We start from the raw sequence: 21,042 nt of genomic DNA on the forward strand, positions 1-21,042 counted from the left end.
AATAAGCACAGTAAAAACAAGCAGTTCACTGTAGAAAGGATGTGGAGATGGCTTTCAGATCAAATGCATTAGACTGAATGACTCAGTTCCTGGAAATGTATATGACAGGTCCTAGTGAGGGAAAAATTACTTTGTGTCTCCATTTTTTCCTCCTATGTATGTATGTATGTATGTATGTATGTATGTATGTATGTATGTGACTAGTCTTTATATCAAATGGGAATAGTGAGGGACACGAATGCCCCAGCCTTTGGAAACTGGAAGTCTTCTCTATTTTCATAGTCACCTACTGCAGCTGCTATTCTCACGTGTCCCCTGCTCTGTGCTGTGCTTTCTCCTATCTACTCTTGGCTCTCACTGTCCTCCCTCTGCTCATTTCTATGTCTTTAATTCACACATTCAAATAATCATTCACTAAATAACATCAGGGCAGTCTCCAGCTTTCCTCAGAGATTCTTTTACCTTAGAGTGTTGTTTACACATTAGAGCTGGGTCCATGGGACATGTAATACAAAATAGTAAGAGACCTCTGGGATCTTCTAGGCCTGCGAGCATGTCAGCACCATTTCCAGATTTCTCATTATACTGTATGTTTGGAAACCACCATACAGCTTTGATCTTGTAGTAGATTATGTAAAGCACTTCCCGATCTTTTATTTTGCTATTCAGCACATGAATTTTACATTTTCTCTTACTTATAGGGAAATCAGTCCATTTCTTTTCCCCAGCAAATGGCTTTTCAAGTAAAATAAATGTTCACTCACATTAATGAGTACCCGGAGATGGACTCAGAGGGTAGATGTTAACAACTGACCTGGGCCTGTGGCAGGCGCTATCTGCTGGCTGTTCACGCTGCTGCTGCCACCTAGAAAGTAATGGCAAACAGCAAACACCAGAAAGGTTTTAAATGCAAAGTACAATTGTGCTTTTTCAGATAAACACAGCATTTACTTTGAGTTAACCAGTGCAACTTCTTTTCTATTTCCGGAGACTCACCCCATTCCCTTATCTTGACTCTTCTGTTCTACAGTGGGATGTAGGACAATTGCAGTCCTCCATGCTGCACTTCTGGGACACCTCTCTGTCATGTGACATCTTGCTGAAGGGATGGATGGATGCATATATTCTATTCTCTGTTATGTATCTATCCTTCTGTGACTTTGCAGTTGATGTGTCAAATGCAAGTGATGGGACCCAGATGAGTCAATAGAGTGCTTGCCAGGCTAAGTCTAGGACCCTCTTTGATATCTCGAAACCCATCTTAAAACAAAACAAAACAACAACCAGGTACAGCAGCAAATGCCAGTACTCCCAGCATCGCAGAGGTAGACACAGAGGATACATGGGATTCACTGATCAGCCTTCAGAGTCAGTGGAGCTCCTGCCTCAGTGAGAGACCCTGTCTAAAAATTAAAGTGAGGATGGATTAAGGAAGACATCTTGTTCAGATTAGATCTCAGGCCTCCACACATGCATGCATGCATGCACATGCACTCACATACACACATCTGACAAGTGGTTGCATTTTCTAGACATTTGCATTAGTAATAGAACCTGTTAAATGACAATACTTCATTACAAACAACCCTCCTCCCTTTTCCTCTGTGCCTTTCAGGCCCTCAGTCATTGTGGTGACATTTTGTCATGCACCATTATTTCAGAGGTTGAAGGCCTTGCCTAAGATCACATGACTGCCAGTATATGGCAGAGTCAGGGTGGCCAATTTTGCTCATTCTTTTTTGCAGGGGATAGTGAGCTAGTTGATCTTGCTATTAATCCAGGCTGGCCTTAGGCTCCTGTTCAACTCTTATGACCCTTCTGGAATAAGGCATAGTCTCTGTGTCAGGTCATCCTGTGGCTCACCTTTCCCCATGTATACGTCTGCCTGTAATTCTGCTTCAGTAATTGGTTTGAATCCGTTGTTGTATTGAACTAACCAATGGTCTTTCTGTGTTCTTAAACATCCCAAAATCAAATTGCTACAATGTGGTGGAATGATGGTGACTTACCTCAGCTATTGGCATGTTTCCTTATGTTAGTTTTGACTGACATGCATGCCATCCTGTAGGACCTGTTTCATTCTGGAGGATGTTTGATGTTTCTTGGCAGTGCTGTTGACTGAAGCAGTGTATGAGAGTGTGAACTAGAAAAATCCCACCTTTCACTTATCCACAAAGAAGAGTAAGAGGTGGGAGGGTTGTTTGTTATGAAATATCATCATTTAACAGGTTCTGTTACTAGGGCAAGTGAGAAAACTGATGGCCTTGAATGGCTTTGGCCCTTCTCTTTCTCCAACAGCCAAGGAACTGACACTGTGTAGCTCTTTTTGGTGTCAGTTTCTTCATATGGCTCATGTTCTAGTTTCCTTTCTATGCCTGTGATTTAAAACAAACAAACAAACAAATAAAAACACACTGATCAAAAGCAATGTCGGGATAGGAAGATGTTATAAGTCTTTCACCTCAGGTTTTAGTCCATCCTTTGAGGGAGGTCAAGGCAGGAACCCAAGCAGCTAGACTCATCACATCCAAGGTCAAGCAAAGAAAGGCTAAACACATCCTTCCCTGATGGTTTTCTTTAGATAGTTTTGTCCCCTCTTACATTATTGAGGACCTCTTGCCTAGGGAATGGTACTTCCCTTGATGGGCTGGCTCTTCCTGAATCAGTAAACAATGAAGACATGCCCATAGACTAGCTAACCTGATCTAGATAACTCATCATAAAGAATGTCTTGCCCAATGATTCAAGTTTGTGTTTAGGTGACAGTCAAAACTAACTAGCTTCGCTCATACTTAGTTGTTTCATTTTAGATATTTTATTCTATCCATGTGAATGTTTTGCCTACATGAAGGCATGTGAACAATCAGTGTGTCTGGTAGTCAAGAGATGATGGCCAATACCCTAGATCCTCTGACTCGAATAAACAGATAGTTGTGAGTCATCATTTGGTTACTATGAAGAGAACGTGGTTCCTCTGCAAGAGCGTCAAGTGCTTTCAACTGCTAAGCTATCTCTTCAGCCCCCTACAGCTGTTTTTAATAGGTGATAAAGTCCTATGTTTCTAGATCTTACTTAACCTAGCCCATGTGGAATCTCACCTTACCTTCTGTTTCTCTCTGTAGGATGATGAGGTGGTTCTACAGTGCACCGCAACCATCCACAAAGAGCAGCAGAAGCTGTGCTTGGCAGCAGAAGGATTTGGCAACAGACTTTGCTTTTTGGAGTCTACTTCCAATTCTAAGGTGGGTTGAAATCTCTCAAGGCTGATGGAGTAATCTAGTTCCACTCATGGAACTGAGTTTGTGTATGAGTACTCTGTTGTTTTCTGTGGAACAAACGATATATAAACTTTTGGCTTCAAATATTTGATTAATCCTTTATGACAGGTCTTCTTATTCTGTAAAACAACAGTGGATATATATGTGAAATGTTTACTATAGTCATTTATGCCAAGTGAAATTCCTAACATTATAACAATCAGTGTTATATATATTATGCACCTGTCTAGATTTTTTTGAGATAAGCACTCATGTAGTTAAGTACATGTTAAGTATAGTATACTCTTCCTCAAATTTTTTTTGGATAAAGGTCTCATGTAGCTCAGGCTGGCCTTGAACTTGCCAGGTGGACAAAGGACACCCATGAACTTATGATGCATCTGTTTCTATCTCCTGGTGCTGATATTTCATGTGTGCAACAACACACCTGTTTTCTACAGGGCTGGATTTGAATTCAGGTTTTTATGGATGCTAAGTAAACATTCATGTGAGTGAGCTTCATCCCGAATCCTCCCTTACATTTGTTTTAATTTGACAAATCTCATTAGAACGTTCTCTTTGTAAAATTTACTATGATAGGTCTAATTATGAAAACTATTCTTCAAGAACTAGCATTTTCAAATTTACCATTTTCTCTAGTTTTTCAGTTTTGTGGTGACTTGGGTTAACTGGCTTTTTGAAAGTGTGTGTGTGTGTGTGTGTGTGTGTGTGTGTGTGTGTGTGTGTTTGCTACATTTGTGTATATACATTGTGTTTGAGCCTGGTACCCTTGAAGGTCAGAAGGCAGCATCAAATCCCCTGGGACTTAGTTACAGGCAGTTATGAGCCACTATATGAGTCCTGGACACCAAACTCAGGTCCTCTGGAAAAGCATCTCTTAACCTCTGAGCCATCTGTCCAGCCTAGTAACTGGGCATTTGACTCTCCTCATTACATCAAACATTGTGTGAGATGATGTTGTTTTGATTCTTTACTAAGGTAGTTGGTTTCTGACACTAAAAATTAATATTCTGGGTTAGGGAGATGGCTTAGTTGGTAAAAATGCTTGCACATTCAAGGACTTGAGTTTTGTTGTCAGAATCCACATTTACAAAAAGATTGGCATGTGGTACACACTTGCAACCTAGGGCATTGGGAAGTCAGAGACAAGTAGATCCCTGAGCTCATTGGCCAAATAGACTTGTCTGGTTGAAGAGTTGCAGACTAGTGAGAGACCCTGTCTCATAACTTTAAAAAAATTGTGGACAGCACCTAAGGAATGATATCCAAGGTGTCTTTTGCTTCCCTCACATATACACTCTATATATACACTCTAATTAATATTCCTATTCAATAACAGTGTACCAAATGAAAATCAAGCATTCTCGTAGGCCTAGGTGAACTGTTTAATTCTTAGCAGGGGAACTAGACTCTGTATTTGCTATAGATAACTGAATGGACTGAACATCTAATCCATTTACGTTCATGGTGTCTTACATTCTTTTCTAGAAGCAAAGAATAAAAAAGTTGCATTGTGTTATTTAGAGTGTAGAATTAAAGATAAAGCTGATGTCAGGCAGAACACTGGGCTGTTTTTCTTATTTTGTTATGACGTAAACCCCTCAGGTGCCTGCGTGATCCACCATGTTAGGCTGGTTCCTGTCCTTACCTTACTTCACTTTAAAGTCTTTTTATTTTTCTTAATTCACTTTATATCAAGCTCCCCTCCCTCCTTTCCTCCCAGTCCTACCCTATAAATCCCTCCTCCCATTTCTGTCTCTCCTTCTCCTCAGAGAAGGAGAACCCCCACTTGGATACCACCTAACCCTGGAGCATCTAGTCTCAGCAAGTCTAGTCACATCCTCTCCCACTGAGGTACAAGCAGGGAGTTCAGTTAGGGAAGGGGATCCAATGGCAGGGAACAGAGACTGAGCCAGCTCTTGTCCCACTTGTTAGGGGCCCCACATGAAGACCAAGCTGCACATTTGCTACAAATATGTAGGGCATCTAGGTCCAGCTCCCGCATGCTCCCTGGTTGGTGGCCTAGGGTCTGTGAGCCCCCATGGTCTCAGATTAGTTGATTCTGTAGGTATTCTTGTGGTGCCCTTGACCCCTCTGACTTTCCCAATTTGATTCCCTCCTCTTTCATAAGACTTCCCCAGATTTTGCCTAATGTTTGGCTGTGGGTCTCTACATCTGCCTCCATCTACTGCCAGATGAAGCGTCTCAAGAGACAATTATGTTAGATTCCTGTTTGCAAGCATAGCAGAGTAGCATTAATAGCGTCTGGGGTTGGCTCTCTCACATTCGATGGGTCTCAAGTTGGGACAGTCATTGGTTAGGTTGTTCCCCTAGCCTCTGCTCCATCTTTAAGCCTACACGTCTTGTAGGCAAGACAAATTTTGGGTTGAAGGTTTTGTAGGTGGATTGTTGCCCCACCCCCTTCTCTGGAAATCCTGCCTAGCTATAAGAGGTGGCCATTTTAGTCTCTCTATCTAAGCTAGAGTAACCCATGTAGACTCCCCATATCTTCCTTCATCCTAGGTCTCTAGCTAGTCACCAGAGACCCCCCCATTTCCATTCTCACTCCCAGGCCTCTCTTTCCTCTGTCCCCCATACCCGATCTCCATCTCTGTTCTCCTTCTCTCCTCCTCCCCTACCCAGTTCCCTCTCCATCCATCCCAGATGACTATTTAGATATGCACTTGTCCCCATGTTTTTCCTTCCATTGGATTTTCCTCTTTGCCTTTTTTGTGTAGAGTTAGGATTCTGAATATTGGTTTTAGGACTTTAGTAACTTTGGGGCAGATGCCTGTTGCTGCTAAAAATAAGGGAAAGGGGCTTGCCCATCAAAGCACCATGAAACAGCCTCTCTTCAGGGTCTTCTTTCCCAAATTACCACTGTAGCCCCCACTTTAATGGTTATTTTTGTCTGTATTTCTGTACCATTTGGTCTGTATCCTGAGAATCTTTATAGGGCATTGCTTTCCAGAGTCTATGCTGTTGTTCCCCTTGCCTCTGCATATGAAACCTTGGACCTTTGGGGGACCTTTAACTCCTTTGTTGTCTTTTAGTGACAAGCACGGTGCCCTGAAGTAGAAACATTTAACAAGTTATGATAAAGGGACAGGACTGCAGGGCTCAGTTCATGATTCTAATACAGCTGGAGTGCTGTATTTCACCTGCATGGAGCTGGATTTCACTGAAAAAGTGGGACGTAGTTCCCCTTCTCCAACTAGCATCTCCTGCATTTATCATGAACTAAGGAGCATAGAATGATTGTTGGCAATAACCAGTCAGACCCTATAAATTATATATGAATGCCTGGAAGCAGACCCAGAAATAGCTCAAGCCAGGGATAGCATCTTTCCATCAAAGGCAGGACTGCCTTATTGGGGGAGTTTAAGCATTATGTTCCTAAGATGTTTATTCAGGCTCATCTTCTCCTGGAAGGGAAGATTTGAAATATCAATGTAGAGTTTCCTGCAGGAAAATATAAATGTCTATGACTTTACATCTGATGACATGATTGTTATTCCTCATTCTTCAGCATGACAGGTATTTGCTGTTTATTCCTTATACAAATGGCATTTCATCTTTGCCTCTGTACAGTTGGGAAGCTGGACTCTAATTTGGGGCAGAAGTCAGTTGTTAAAATTTCAGAGGGTTAGTGGCTGGAGAGGTGGCTCCATGATTAAGAGTTCGTGTGGCTGCTGCAGTGGGTTGTAGTAGGGTTGGTTACCCATACCTCCACGAAGCAGCAGTCAGGCCTTTAGTCCCTATAATTAAGAAATACACTCGGAAATGAATATTGGGTCAAAGGAGAAGCAAAGTAAAAGGAATATGAAATTTTGCTTCTTGAACACAGTGATAAAGCCTGGTGTTTCAGAATATGGCAGGTGTAGCAAAGAAGTGAAGACGACATTTACAGCATTAAATTTACAAGTTCTTAAAAGTGGAAAATAAAACCAACTAAGTGGGCAAATAAGAAAAGAGTATAAACTAGTCATAGGAAAATAGCAAGATGGAGGAGTGGTAAGGTTAACGGATGGGTTTGTTAGTTTAAAAACTAATTCTTTGAAAGAAAATCAGTAGAAAAACCAGTGACTAATTTAATAAAAAAGGATATCTCAAATATTCTAATAGTAAGTTACATATAGATTAAAGGGATTAATAACTCAAACACAGGAAATTAAGTCACAAGGAAACATTTATCTACTTGTATACTAATGAATTTTAGGATATTCATGATATTAATCATTTGTTGTCCAGATTAGCCACATACTACTGACCTCACTGCCTCAGCCTCTCTCTGAGTCTGGGACTACAGATTCAACCACACTTAGGGCCCTATTTTATTACTTGAAATATATAAATAGAATTGCCCTGTGTGGTGGTTCATACTAGAAGTCCTAATACTTAGAATGCTGGGTCAGGATTGCGGCAAGCTCCCAGTCAGTCTGAGCTACTTACAGAGTTCAAGGAAAGCCTGGGGTACAGAGTCAGACCCTGTCTCAAAGATTACAAGCGAGGGTGCAATCCTGCGTCCTGCTTCTTTGTGTGGATTCTAGGGATTGGCCTGAGTTCCTGGAGTCTCCATGTCAAGCCCTGCTCAATCTCCCTGGTCTTCACAGTCCTGTGAAAAAGAAGACATCCACGTGTGGAGTGTAGACTTCATTACAGAACCCAGCCTTCCCTAGCTAGCTTTGCCAATGCCCTGGTCACTGTAATAGGAAACCCATGTCTGACCGGAGTAGCTTACAGATGGGCACTGTGAGGAAATGTGACAGTTTTGACATTCCACTTACTATGACTTGATCTGCAAGATAAGTCATTAAGCAATAACCAGTTGACTGGATGTGCCTTTCGTGAATCTGCATTGCTTCTATGCTGTTGACTTGAATTATGTGGAGAGATTATTCATGGCTGATGTTGTAACTGAGCCCAAGTCTATTTAACCATGGGAGAACTAAAACCAAATTTACATAGGAAGATCAGAATAGTAATAACCAACTCAAATGGTCCAACCCCTAGCCTCTCTGCAAGGACTTTCTATAGTATTTGGTCTTATAGTTTCACTGGAGACGGATCTGGTTGGCTCTTTGGTTCCCGACAGGGGACAGTGTATAGTTCTATGCCATGGCGAGTTCTTATCTTCTCATATGGTGCCATGAACTGTTTGTTGTCTTCACCCTGTTTAGGGACTGAACGTCATGACAGCAAGCACTTTAGACCTAATGAAGAAGGCTGGTGAGGTGACTTGTAGGTTAGAGTGATGCCAATTAAGTTTGGCCATCTAGCTGAGTTCTTTCCCTGGGACCCCAATGGTGGGAGGAGGGAAATGACTCCTGAAAGCTGTCATGACTCCGGCATGCACACATAAAAAGAAATGTAATAGAAATTTAAAAAAATCATAATGAGGTCCGGTGGTGGTCATGCATGCCTTTAATCCCAGTGCTTGGGCAGCAGAGGCAGGCAGAGCTCTCTGGGTCCAAAAAAATCATAATGATGTATCTAATTTTGCATCAGAGCAAACCAAGTTTTAAAAGATGTCATAAAAAGGAGGACAATTTTTGAGTGCATGAGTTTGGCTGTATAGGAATTTAAAACAGTAAGAAAGATCACAACACTAGGAAATCATTTTACCTCAAACAGTAGATCTGATGCAGCCCAGGACCTCACAGGAGTACAGTTTGGGGAACATTGTTATAAAAATGTAATCCATAGTTTAGAGAGTAGTGCAACCTTAAGAAACTCACTGTAATGAAGACTCGCTTTTATTTAATGGTCTTACTGAGACACGGCATCTACCAGGAATTTGTTGTTGTGACACAGACAGTGTGTTGGTCTTATGGATTCCTTGCAGCTTCAGACTCTATGTTGCCTAGGCTAGCCCTTGTCCACAGCACACATAAACAGCATTGTTAATTTTGATCATGCTTTCAAGACTTTTCAGTGAACTCTTCGCATGTCTCAGTGATAAAGAGCATTTGTGGCTCTTGCAGAGGACTCAGGATTGATTCCCAGCACCCCACACAGTGGCTCACAAACATCTGAAACTCCAGTTCCATGAGCTCTGACTTCTTTTTCTTCTGGCCTCTCTCCAGGCCCTTCACACATGTGGTTCACACACGTATGATGCGGGCAAAACATCCATACACAGACGTTTAAAGAGAAAGAAAGCTCTCTATTTCTTGCAGTTTCCCTGGCATCGCTTTAATCACAAGTATTTCTTCCCCTGAACGGGACATGAAAAAGCAGAATTTTATCCCTGGTGACTTCTCATTTCAGGATATTATTCACCCCATCAATAATGCATGGGGCCATCAATGATGCATGGCAGTTGTGCTATTCCAGATGAACCGCTCTTCTTCAAGTGGGAAAATTTGAATAATAAAAATGTCAGTATGAGATAAATGCTAGGTGATGTAAGGAAGGTTGGCTTTGAAATGAGGTTTGCGAAACATCTTAAACTTCAGAGGCTTTCACAGCATGCTTCCTCCAGTGTTTAATTGCAATAATAAAACATGCTAGAGGAAAACAAATACTAGGATAAAAGAACAGCTTTTAGGGGGTTCTGTTTGTGCAGAAGGGACACAAAAGGAAGACCAGCACGTTCAGAAGAAAGTGACTTTCCTAGCAATCACTTTTGCTTACCACTGTCCAAGTGTTGCGTTATATGCTACTCATTTCCAGTATTTTAAGAGGAAAGAAAAGTAGGCAGTGTGCTTGGAAGAAAGAAAATACCTCCATGAGGGCTGGGGAGATGACACCATTAATAAAGTACTTGACTTGAAAGTTTGATTCCCAGAACTCATTGCACGGAGATGTGGGGGTACCTGGCCATGGTGGCACACACTTGCAATCCCAGTGCTAAGGAGGCAGAGGCAGGCTGTGCTCTGAAGCCTGCTGTCTGGCTCAACTAGCCTACTTGGTGAACCCTAGGCCAGTGAGGGAGAGTCTGTCTCATAAAATAAAGTGGCCAGCTTCTGAGGATGACAGCCCAAGAGTGTCTTTTGGTCACACACATGTGTGTCTGGTGTGTGTGTGTGTGTGTGTGTGTGTGTGTGTGTGTGTGTGCATGCACACCTAAGAAAATTTAGAATAATTGATTCTATGAGTAGATGGCATCCTCTTGTGACTTGTAACATTTGATTTGGGGGACAGACTATTTCATTGGGATATAATAAAACAGTGTGCGTCTATGAGTTATAGACAAATAATTCCTGTTAGACTTTAGACACTCATTGACGCTGCTACCCAGTTAGGAAAGGATGGCTACAGAGAACATAATTGTAGAATAAGACGACATAATCAAAATTCTCCATCTAGGAACCATTTTGTGGAAACCATAGATATCAAATGTGACGTTGGCATAGCCTTATGAACCAAAGATTCACTCTGAGGGACTTTTAAAGATGTTAAAGAATCCTCATCGTGGTTAAGAAAGGGCTGCTTGGTTCCCTAGTAAGCTTTCTTGCAAGACTTAGAAAATGAAATAGAATGAAACTTTAGAGGAAACAAGTTTGCCCATCATCTGGTGGAGATCTCTGCTAACCATGGGGCAGATGGGACTGCCTGGAACAGATCCTCCCTGGGGCTCTCCTCTTGCCTATGGAGTCCCCCCAAGCATAGGGACAAGATTGGCAGATGCCATAACTCACCTGGTCTGTCTGGGATACACCTAGGTATGATGCTGGAATGTGAAGTAAACAACAGGGTTATGGTCCTACCACCTTGGCCACCAGCTCAGTGTCTGGCTGGAGGTATGGGCTGTGGTTATCAGGAAGATGAGGATGACTTTTTAGGTACTAGTGGCCATGGTTCTGACCAACAGGGGCTAAAGGCCTCTGGGCACAGCCTTTTAGGAGCTTGGGTGGGACTGGGTATTTGATCATAGTGTGTCCCAACACCAGAGAAAAGACAGTTGTACGGGAAAGAGAAGCTTCTAGTTCCAACTTTTCCATTTTTTGTGTGTGTGTATGAGTGTGTATTTGTGCATGTGTGTGTGTCTCTCTGTGTGTATGTGATATGTTGTACATGTGTATGAATGTGTTTTTTTAATTTAATCATTTCGTTTCCATTTCAGATGTTATCCCCCTTCCCAGTCTCTCCTCCACGAACCCCCCACCCCATCCCCTTTGCCTCTAAGAGGGTGCTTACCTACCACCTACCCACTTACTTCTCACCCCTCTAACATCCCCCTTTTCTGGGGAATCAAGCCTCCACAGGACCAAACACTTCCCCTCCCACTGATGCCAAATAAGGTAGTCCTCGTTACATATGTAGCAGGAGCTATGGACTGGCCCACACATACCCTTTGGTTGGTGGTTTAGTCCCTGGGAGCTCTGAGGGGTCTGGTTAGTTGACACTGTTGTTCTTCCTATGGGGTTGCAATCCCCTTTAGCTCCTTCAGCCCTTCTCCTAGCTCTTCTGTTGGGTCCCAGGCTCAGTCCAATAGTTGGCTGCAGGCATCTGCATTTGACTTAGTCAGGTGCTGGCAGAGCCTCTCAGGACAGCCACTCCAGGCTCCTGTTTGCAAGCCCATCTTGGCATCAGCAATAGTGTTGGGGTTTGGTGTCTGCAGATGGGATGGATCCCTAGGTGGAGTGGTCTCTGGATGTCCTGCCCTTCAGCCTTGGCTCCATTTTTGTCCCTGTATTTCCTTTAGCAGGGACAATTCTGGGTTAAAAATTTTGAGATTTGTGGGTGGTGCCATCCCTCCACTGGGGTCCATGTCTATCTACTGGAAGCGGTCACTTCAGGCTCCATTTCCTGCTGTTGGGCACTTTGGCTAATGTCATCCACAGTGGGTCCTGGAAGCCTCTTTCATCCCTGGTATCTAGGACTTTCTAGTGGTTCCCCAAGTTCCCCACCCCTTACTACCGCTTATTTCCATTCATTCTCCTGGTCTTGTGGATTTCTCTCCAGTCTCTTCCCATACATGGTCCCGCCCTTCCCTTTCTCCTCCCCCTCCCCTTCCCCACCCAGGCCCCTCCCTCCCTCTGCTTCCCATGATTATTTTGTTCCCTCTCCTAAGTGGGTTTGAGGCATCCTACTTTGGCCCACCTTCTTGTTAAGATTCATATGGTTGTGAGTAGTATCATGGGTGTTCTGAGCTTTTGGGCTAATATCCACTTGTCAGTAAATACACACCATGTATGTCCTTTTGGGTCTGGGTTACCTCACTCAGGATATTTTTTAGTTCTATCTATTTGCCTACAAAATTCATGAAGTTGTTGTTTTTAATAGCTGAGTAGTATTCCATTGTGTAAATGTATAGCATTTTCTATATTCATTCTTCTGGTGAGGGATATCTGGATAACAGCTTCTGGCTGTTATAAATAAGGCTGTTATTAACATAGTGGAGCACTTGTTATATATTGAGGCATCTTTTGGGTATATGCCCAGTAGTGGTATAGCTGGGTCTTCAGGTAGAACTATTTCCAATTTTCTGAGGAACCGCCAGATTGATTTCCAAAGTGGTTGTACCAGCTTGCAATCCCACCAACAATGGAGGAGTGTTCCTCTTTCTCCACATTCTTAGCAGCATCTGCTGTTGCCTGACTTTTGTCCTAGCCATTCTGATTGGAGTAAGGTGGAATCTCAGGGTCGGTTTGATTTGCATTTCCCTGATGACTAAGGACGTTGAACATATCTTTAGGTGCTTCACAGCCATTTGAGATTCCTCAGTTGAGGATTCTTTGCTGAGCTCTATACCTCATTCTTTAATTGGGTTATTGGTTTTCTGGATTCAAACTTCTTGAGTTCTTGGTATATTTTGGGTATCAGCCCTCTATTGGATGTAGGGTTGTTAAAGACATGACTTTGGAATGTATATTCTTACACATAGTCTCCATAAGTAGCATGCCCTGGGTATTCCCTATCTTACCCTTCCGAGACTGGAATTAAACTCAGGCTATCACACCTATGCAGGGTTTACATGGGATCCGAACTCAGGACCCAGTCTTGGGAAGCTCTAAACCACTGACTTTGTTTTCTCCCTACCCTGAAGTTGTCAGTCTTTGACACTGGAACCTGAATTTGCAGAACGGCCCTGTTGTGCTCAGGGCTTTCATGCATCTTCTTTTCTAGATCTGAGAGTGCGGCTTAGCTGTAGTAGACACATGGCAGCCAGCAGAGCTGGCTTGGCATCATTTTCTGGGAAGAGCCAGAGCGTAAATATTTTAGGTATCTTGGGTCATGTTTTCTTCTCAACTTTGATCTTTAGCCCCAGAGCAGCTGTAGACAGTATTCAAATAGATAAACCTGGCCGGGAGCCTAAAGATTGTATTGATGGGTGCTGGAATGCATACTCCAGACATTTTGTGCGTATGTGTTTGTGTCTTGTACATGTATGGGTACATGCACATGGGGTATGCATGATGTGTGTGTACGTGCAGGTGGAAGCCAGAGGTCAAGGTCACTTGTCTTCTCCTGTGGCTCTCCAACTTCTTGTGTGTGTGTGTGTGTGTGTGTGTGTGTGTGTGTGTGTTGGTGTAGGACCTCACTGAACCAGGAGCCCACTGGTTCACTGGCCTGACTGTCCTTTGGTGGCTGCTTCCCCAGTGCTGGGATTATAGGTATGTGCTGCTGCCCCTAGCTCTTCTGGGGATGTGAACTCTCTCATGCTTGCATGGCAAGCACTGAGGTATCTCCCAAGACACCCCAGCCCCAATACACACACACACACACACACACACACACACACACACACACACACATACACCACATATCCCACATATACACCACACACACATACACACACACACATATATACACAGACACACACACATACACACACACCAACCACACCACAATACACACACACACACACACACACACACACACACACACACACACACACACACATGAAGAAACTATCCTCATTTTAGGAGATGTAAAAAAAAAATGCAGTGGCCAGATCTGGTTCAGGGAAGCAGGCTGTGTCTGCTCTAATACCTAGGAAGCATTACCTTTGTAAGAAGCATCTGGAACAAATTCCATAAGACTAATACTCAGAAGTAGAACAGAGGAAATGTTTATGTCAGTTAAATATTTTTATTCCACCTTAAAGCTAAGAGAGAGGTAAACCTTCTGGCCTAAAGTATTAGTTGAGTCTTAGGACATTGGAGAAATAGGGCTCGGTGAGTCTTCTAGATGGAGAGCAATTGAGGAATTAAGGTTTTTGAAATTTGAAATGGGACCTAATGGGTAAAACTGAAGTTGTATAGATTATAAATAGAGTGTGGTGCAGAAGCAAGCAACTGCCAAGTGTTCCATTGAGGGGTATGGTGGGTCTTCAGACTCCCTGTCTCCAGCATATTAACTGAGAGACAAGAAACAGCGGGCACTTTTTCCAGTGCTGCACTGTGTCTCATTTGCTTCTGCTTACTGACTTGGTATTCTGAGACACGTGTCTACATCCCCCAAGTGTAACTAATCCAGTTCAGTTTTCCTGAAAACAAAGGAAAACCTGGTGCCTTTGAATATGCTCCACTTTTCTCTCTTCCCGGAACACAGTGGCACCCTCTTCACTTGGAGGAAGCCACCTCCTCTTTCATTCAGCTGTCAAGCAGGATTTCCTTTGTGAGCCTCCCCACATCTGTACTGCATTGCAGGCCCTTCCTCTGCAAGGTAAAGCCTTGGGTCCTCTCCTCCCTCCCCCACTCCCCTTCAGGCCCCCTCCTCCCTCTCTCTTCCCCCTCCCTTCTCTCTTCTTCCCTTTCATTCCTCTGTCTCTTTCTTTCTCATTGGCTCATTTGTTCATTGACTTCTTCCTCCCCCCATCTCTGTCCTTCTAGTCATGCCCAACCAGGTGAATTCCTTCTGTTGCCCCACCCCCTTGTTACAGAGTTAGATGGTCCTGTTCTCCATGCTTTCTCTAGTCCAGAAAGTACCTGCTGGCAGAGACAACCACTCACCTGTCTCAACTCTTGGGAACTGACATACTTTTGAGGGATATATATATATATATATATATATATATATATATATATATATATATGCATATATATATTTCATCTGTTCATTTGGCTTTGAAAAGTACACAGAGATTGCATACTGCTTTGTGGAATTAACTGAATGTCTTTAGCTTGACTTGAGTAAGCACACTTGTGGCTACAAGAATGCTTACTCCTGTGCAGATTGACTCTGGGTTTGGTGCAGTGCACTTGGAGTGATATTTAATTTACTACTTGATATGAAGTATGTGTCTTAGGTTTGTACTGCTATGAATAGACACTATGACCAAGGAAACTCTTATAAGGACAACATTTAGTTGGCCTTATAAGGCTGGCTTACAGGTTTATAGGTTCAGTCCATTATCATCAAGGCAGGAACATGGCAGCATCCAGGCAGGCATAGTGCAAGAGGAGCTGAGAGTTCATCTGAAGGCTGCTAGCACAATCCAGGCAGCTAGGATGACGGTCTTAAAGACCATGCCCACAGTGACACACACACTCCAACAGGGCCACACCTTCTAATAGTGCCACTTCCCTGGGCCAAACATATGCTAACTATGACAATATGATTCTCTATGTAATACATAATGTAGAGAATAAAAGGCTTTACAGAAAATTTCTGAAGATAGATAATTATAAAACGCTAAGATTTTTTTGATAGTATAATTTTCTATTATCTGCATAAGATATTTTAGCTGCAAACATTGGTATGTGATAAGGAAGATCATGAAGTTACATTTCAATACAAAATGGAGCAATCATTTTGATAAATTGTTATTTCTGATAAAATTAAAGTTTTATGACATAGCTTGGCAATTTACTCTCGGTTAACTTCTGTAGACATATGCAGACATGTTTCTTCTGTAAAATAGATGAACGTGTTGTACTTTGCACTTGTGATGTTAGTTAAATGATAATAGAAAAGTCAGAAGACCCATCAGATTGAGCACTTTAGTTGGTTAAGTTTAATTGCTTGTGAATTATACTTAAGTGAAGCTGAGTTTTAAAAAAAAGTTTCAAGAATTGTAAATGTGAAAGCAAAACCAACTTTATTTCACAACATGGAAAGGAATGACTTCTAGATATTGACAGATACCATAATACATCATAAAACAAACAAACAGAACAAGTACCATAATGCGTAAAACAAACACGCAAAAGAACTGGATGAAGATTAGATTGGGGAACAAGGTTTTACACTCTACAAGTAAAATATGAAGAATTTCCCTGTGGAATCAACATATATTCTGTGAGTTCATAATGAGAATAGGGCATCTGAGTAGACAAGACACTTCACGTGCTTGAAATGTCTCTAAGAGAGGGAACTCACACAGATCCCTAAGGTTTTGAAAGATGTTTGGCAGTGTTCATGATGATCAATGAGAGAAGGGAAATCACAGTGTGGTGAATCACATGTGACACTGGCAAAGGTTGTGTATCATGGCGACAATGGGAATTCTCGTACATTTCTGATAGGATTGTAAATCTATACAACCTCTTTAAAAAGTTTCTCTCTCTCTCTCTCTCTCTCTCTCTCTCTCTCTCTCGTATACACACACACACACACACATACACACACACACACACACACACACACACACACACACACACAAGGGTGGGGAATGTGTGAATGTTTACAATGTATTTGACAATCTCCGCTCTCCTACTTTTCACCAGTTCTTCTGTGACCCTCACTGCAATTCCCTCCCATGCCCTCTATTTTTAACATGCTGGGTTCAAGGTTCAATTAGTGCTGCTTATATCCACATGAGTGTGAGACCGTCCACTAGAGTACAGACAACTAACTACCAGGGGCCACAGCCCCTGAGGAAAACTGACTATGTTACCTAGCAGCCATCAAATGCCAGTATGTCCTCAACTAGCGATGGGGCCTCCTGAGCCCATTCTGCACTGGAACACTGACCTGCTTGATTTTGTGCATGCAACCACAGCTGATGTGAGTTCATATGTGTAATGGTCTTGCCATGTCTAGGAGACACTGCTCCACAGCAGTGTGCCCAAGCTCTAGCTCTTACAGTCTTTCCACCCTTTTTTCTACCATGTTCCCTAAGCCTTGTGAGGAAGAGGGTATGATATAGATGTTTCCATTAGGGATGAACACTCCACAGTCACTTAGAGACCCGCCTAGAAACATATTTGTCCTGGACCAGGTTTTTTAAATATTTGACCATGAAAACATACCCACCATGTTGTTGTCAATGTCTTTGTAATAGAAAACCAAGATCTATTAGAAGGAACCAGCCTGGGTGATGATGACGTGCTAGTGAAGCTGTGGAGCAGTGGGAACAGTTGTGCATGGCTGGTGGGAAGGCAAATAGAACAGGTGTGTTGACCAGGTGTGTTGACCAGGTGTGTTGACCAGGTGTGTTGACCAGGTGTGTGACACAGAGTGTGTTGACCAGGTGCATGACACAGTGTGTATTCAGTGAGTGTGTTGACCAGGTGTGTGACACCTTTACATCAGTTAAACATGCCTTCACTATGGGATTCAGTTCCCCAGTCCTTGGGAAAATTCCTTGAAACATAAGGTCCTGTAGATACCTGCACTTGAAAAGCTCATAGAAGCTCAATTAAGTCAGTGCTCCAACCTTGGAAGAAACCAGCTTGTCTTTCAGGAAGTAAACAGATGAACTTTGGCACATCCATACAGTGGAATGGGATTCTACACTAAACAGAAATGAGCCATCCATCTGAGAGAATATGCATAAGAACAATATTGAGGGGGCAATGAATAGATCTGAGGTTGCTGGGGTTAATTGGGTGAACAGGAGGCTTGAGCAGTGGGAGTGTTTTTCTGTTGGTGAGCTGCAAGTGACAGCGGCAGGGAATACATGGGACCTCTCCCACCTTTTTCTTAGTATTACTGTGAGTGTAAGATTACAATAGAAAGATCAATTCATTTGGAAAACGAGCTAAACAACCAACAGATACCTCTACGTATTCAGCAGATTTGAATTAGAGTCTATTCAAGTCATGCACATTGAAGGTGTTAAGTACACATGTCAGCAGTAATCAACTCAAAGTTAACCCACAGTATAAAGAGACACATACCTTGTTGTAGTATACATGTCATGTTAATATAAGCAAGCTAATTCTATATAGGCAATTTAGATATACATGTAGCAATATCTGAGTAAGTGTTCACAATGTTAAGCAATAACTCAGCAGAAATTATGTTACTTCTTCAGGATGGAATTAAAGCTAGGCTGGGCCCTTTGTTTCATTTCTGTATTAAAGGATTTAATTTTTAGCTGGCTGTTAGGACATAGGTGCTGATTACGGAATTGTGTACATGTTTGAACATTTTAAAGATTATATGTATGTATATGTGTAGCTGAGCACAGTGCCTTCAGAGGCTGGAAGAGGACATTGGACTCCCTGGGAGCTAGAGTTACAGGCAGTTGTGAGCCTGTGAGAGCGTTGGGAGCCAGACTCAGGTACTCTGCAAAACCGGCGAGCATTCTTAGCTGCCAAGCTGCCTCTTCAGCTTCAGAACTCTGTGTATTTTATTTCTGAAGGACACCATCCAGCAATGGCTCCAGACAATGATGCTTGATTTGCAGCTAGATATTTTTAAATGAGCAGCACTCAAACAATTCATCTAGGAAGCTCTAATGCCGCAAATAATCTACGTGCACGCATTTTTGAAGTATTAGATGCACACTTTCAAGACTGCACCTTGAAAGCCTCCAGAAGAAGTTGCTCTACTGGAATTTTGTTGCAGTTAAAACTTGGCGTTGAGATACAGGAGGCAAACTTGCTAAAAAGTAGAACGGAGGTGAGCTGAGGAGATCTGTGTTGTGGTCCACACTGCAATTCCTGAGTGTTAGCAGGCTGCCGTGTGAGCCTACTCTCTGTTCTGACCTCTAGTAGCTAACGTTTACTCGAGTATTTTAACTAGGAGTCCCAATTTTCCTAAAGTCCGAGAGTAAGTCAGGGTTCCAGAGCTGATTTGAAAAACAGCAACAATGGCAACAACAATAAAGCAGGACCTTTCTTTTCTCGTCCCTCACACAGCCAACATGGCCGTCTACATACCAGATGGGTGGAAGGCTGTCTCTGTACACCGGGTATTTCTCCAGGGACACTAGCTAGGCATGCTATGACTTAATGCAGTTACACTCTTCACCTTGCCTTGGCCTCAGATCATATGTATTGAGAGCTCAGTCTCTCAAGACGGGATGCCATTTGTCAGGTCCCATCAGCAGGCCGACACTGACATCTGATTGTTTTGTAAACTGAGAGCTACTAATTCTTCTTCCCTAAGTTAGAACGACACTCAGAAATCAGACAGTGTCTTCACTGATACTTTCAAAACTAACTTCTGGGTTTTATTCCTCGGTGGTGGTTGCACACACGCACGTAATGAAGTCTTAGTTGTTTTTACCTCCATGACTCTTTCTCGTCCTCCCCCCTCTCCCAGTGAAATTCTTCTTAACCAGCCCCATCTACTTTCATCGCACAGGGATATACAGCACCTTTGGCAGAGAACAGTTGTTCAAAACAGCAGCCTGTGAGGGACCATTCATGGGCAAACCATAGCAGTGGACAGCATGGTATTATGACTTGGTGTTATGGTCAAAGAACACACACACACACACACACACACGCACACACACACACACACACACACACACACACACACACACACATACACACACCAAAAAACAATTCTGAGTACAGGTTCAGCAATCCTGAAGGAATGTACACGACCAACTACAAGCCTTGCTGGTTTTTGCGAGATCAGCCCTACAGACAGCTCACAGTTTAGTGACCAGTGCCCCTGATTCCTACAGACTGTTCTCACTATAGAGTAGCTAACCCTGTCCTTACAGTTTACCCACAAATTACCTTAGTGGTCTCAGGCCGAGGAAATAATATTAAACCCTTATGCTGGAGGGATTGAGTCTAAGCTTCTAGAGGCATCACTATTGAAACCAGGATGCCTTCAGTTGAAATTAAAGCACTTGCTGGGCATGGTGGCACATGCCTTTAATCCAAGCTCTAGGGAGGCAGAGGCAAGTAGATTTCGGAGTGGAAGGTCAACTGGGTCTATACAGGGTCACTTCAGGGTAGCTATGGGTATTGAGAGAGACCCAGCCTTAAAAAACAAAATTAAAAAAACCCAAAAATTCCAGCTTCTTGTGTGTTTATTTCTTTTAAACTATTTATTTTATTTTTAAAATTGTGTGTGTATATACATGTATGTATGTATGTGTGGGGGGTGTTGGTTAAGGGTGATGTGTTTCCTGCATGAGTGTAGTGGCTTGCAGAGTCCAGAAGAGGGCAGTAGATCTCCCTGGGACTGGGATTCTGGGGGTTTATGATAGGTCTGATAGTGCTGGGAACTGAATATAGGTCCTCTGTAAGAGTAATTCACACTTAACCTCTGAACCATCTCTCTAGCATTGTCTAACTGTCTGTCTGTCTCTCCTCCCTCCCTCGCTCTCTCCTTTGCTCCCTTCTTTCCCTCCCTCCCTCCCTCCCTCCCTCCCTCCTTTCCCTCCCTCCCTCCCTCCCTTCCTCCCTCCCTCCCTCCCTCCCTCCCTCCCTCCCTCCCTCCCTTCCTTTTGCATCTGTGTGGAGTTATCTCAGTATCTGGGGTATGGGAAGATAAAACCTAACAGGTTTTTATAATTCTCATCTGAAAACAGGTGAGAACGGCATGCGGTGCCGTCGGCACATCAGAACTTTTTCCTCAGCTTATCTTTCCCTTGGTTATTCTGAATGACATTTGTGTACATAACACCCCTTGTGTAAGTGACCCAAGGCTTTCTGCTGGTGAGCCGCAATCCCACATT

The 21,042-nt window shown here is 42.9% G+C and overlaps 1 protein-coding gene across 20 annotated transcripts in view; it reads left to right on the forward strand.

Annotated features, from left to right (window-relative positions):
* The window catches only part of Ryr2 (ryanodine receptor 2), a 585,615-nt gene that overhangs the window by 170,393 nt on the left and 394,180 nt on the right, over window positions 1-21,042 (forward strand). For all 20 annotated transcript variants that reach the window (XR_005495333.2, XR_010058952.1, NM_032078.3 and 17 more), the window contains exon 2: window positions 3,123-3,242. Coding sequence is in view for 18 of the 20 variants with exons in the window: in NM_032078.3 (NP_114467.2) it covers window positions 3,123-3,242 (120 nt within the window). In the remaining 2 variants the exon portion in view is untranslated. The remainder of the gene's footprint in view (window positions 1-3,122; window positions 3,243-21,042) is intronic.

This window comes from Rattus norvegicus, chromosome 17, assembly GCF_036323735.1.
Source record: "Rattus norvegicus strain BN/NHsdMcwi chromosome 17, GRCr8, whole genome shotgun sequence".
NCBI lineage: Eukaryota > Metazoa > Chordata > Mammalia > Rodentia > Muridae > Rattus > Rattus norvegicus.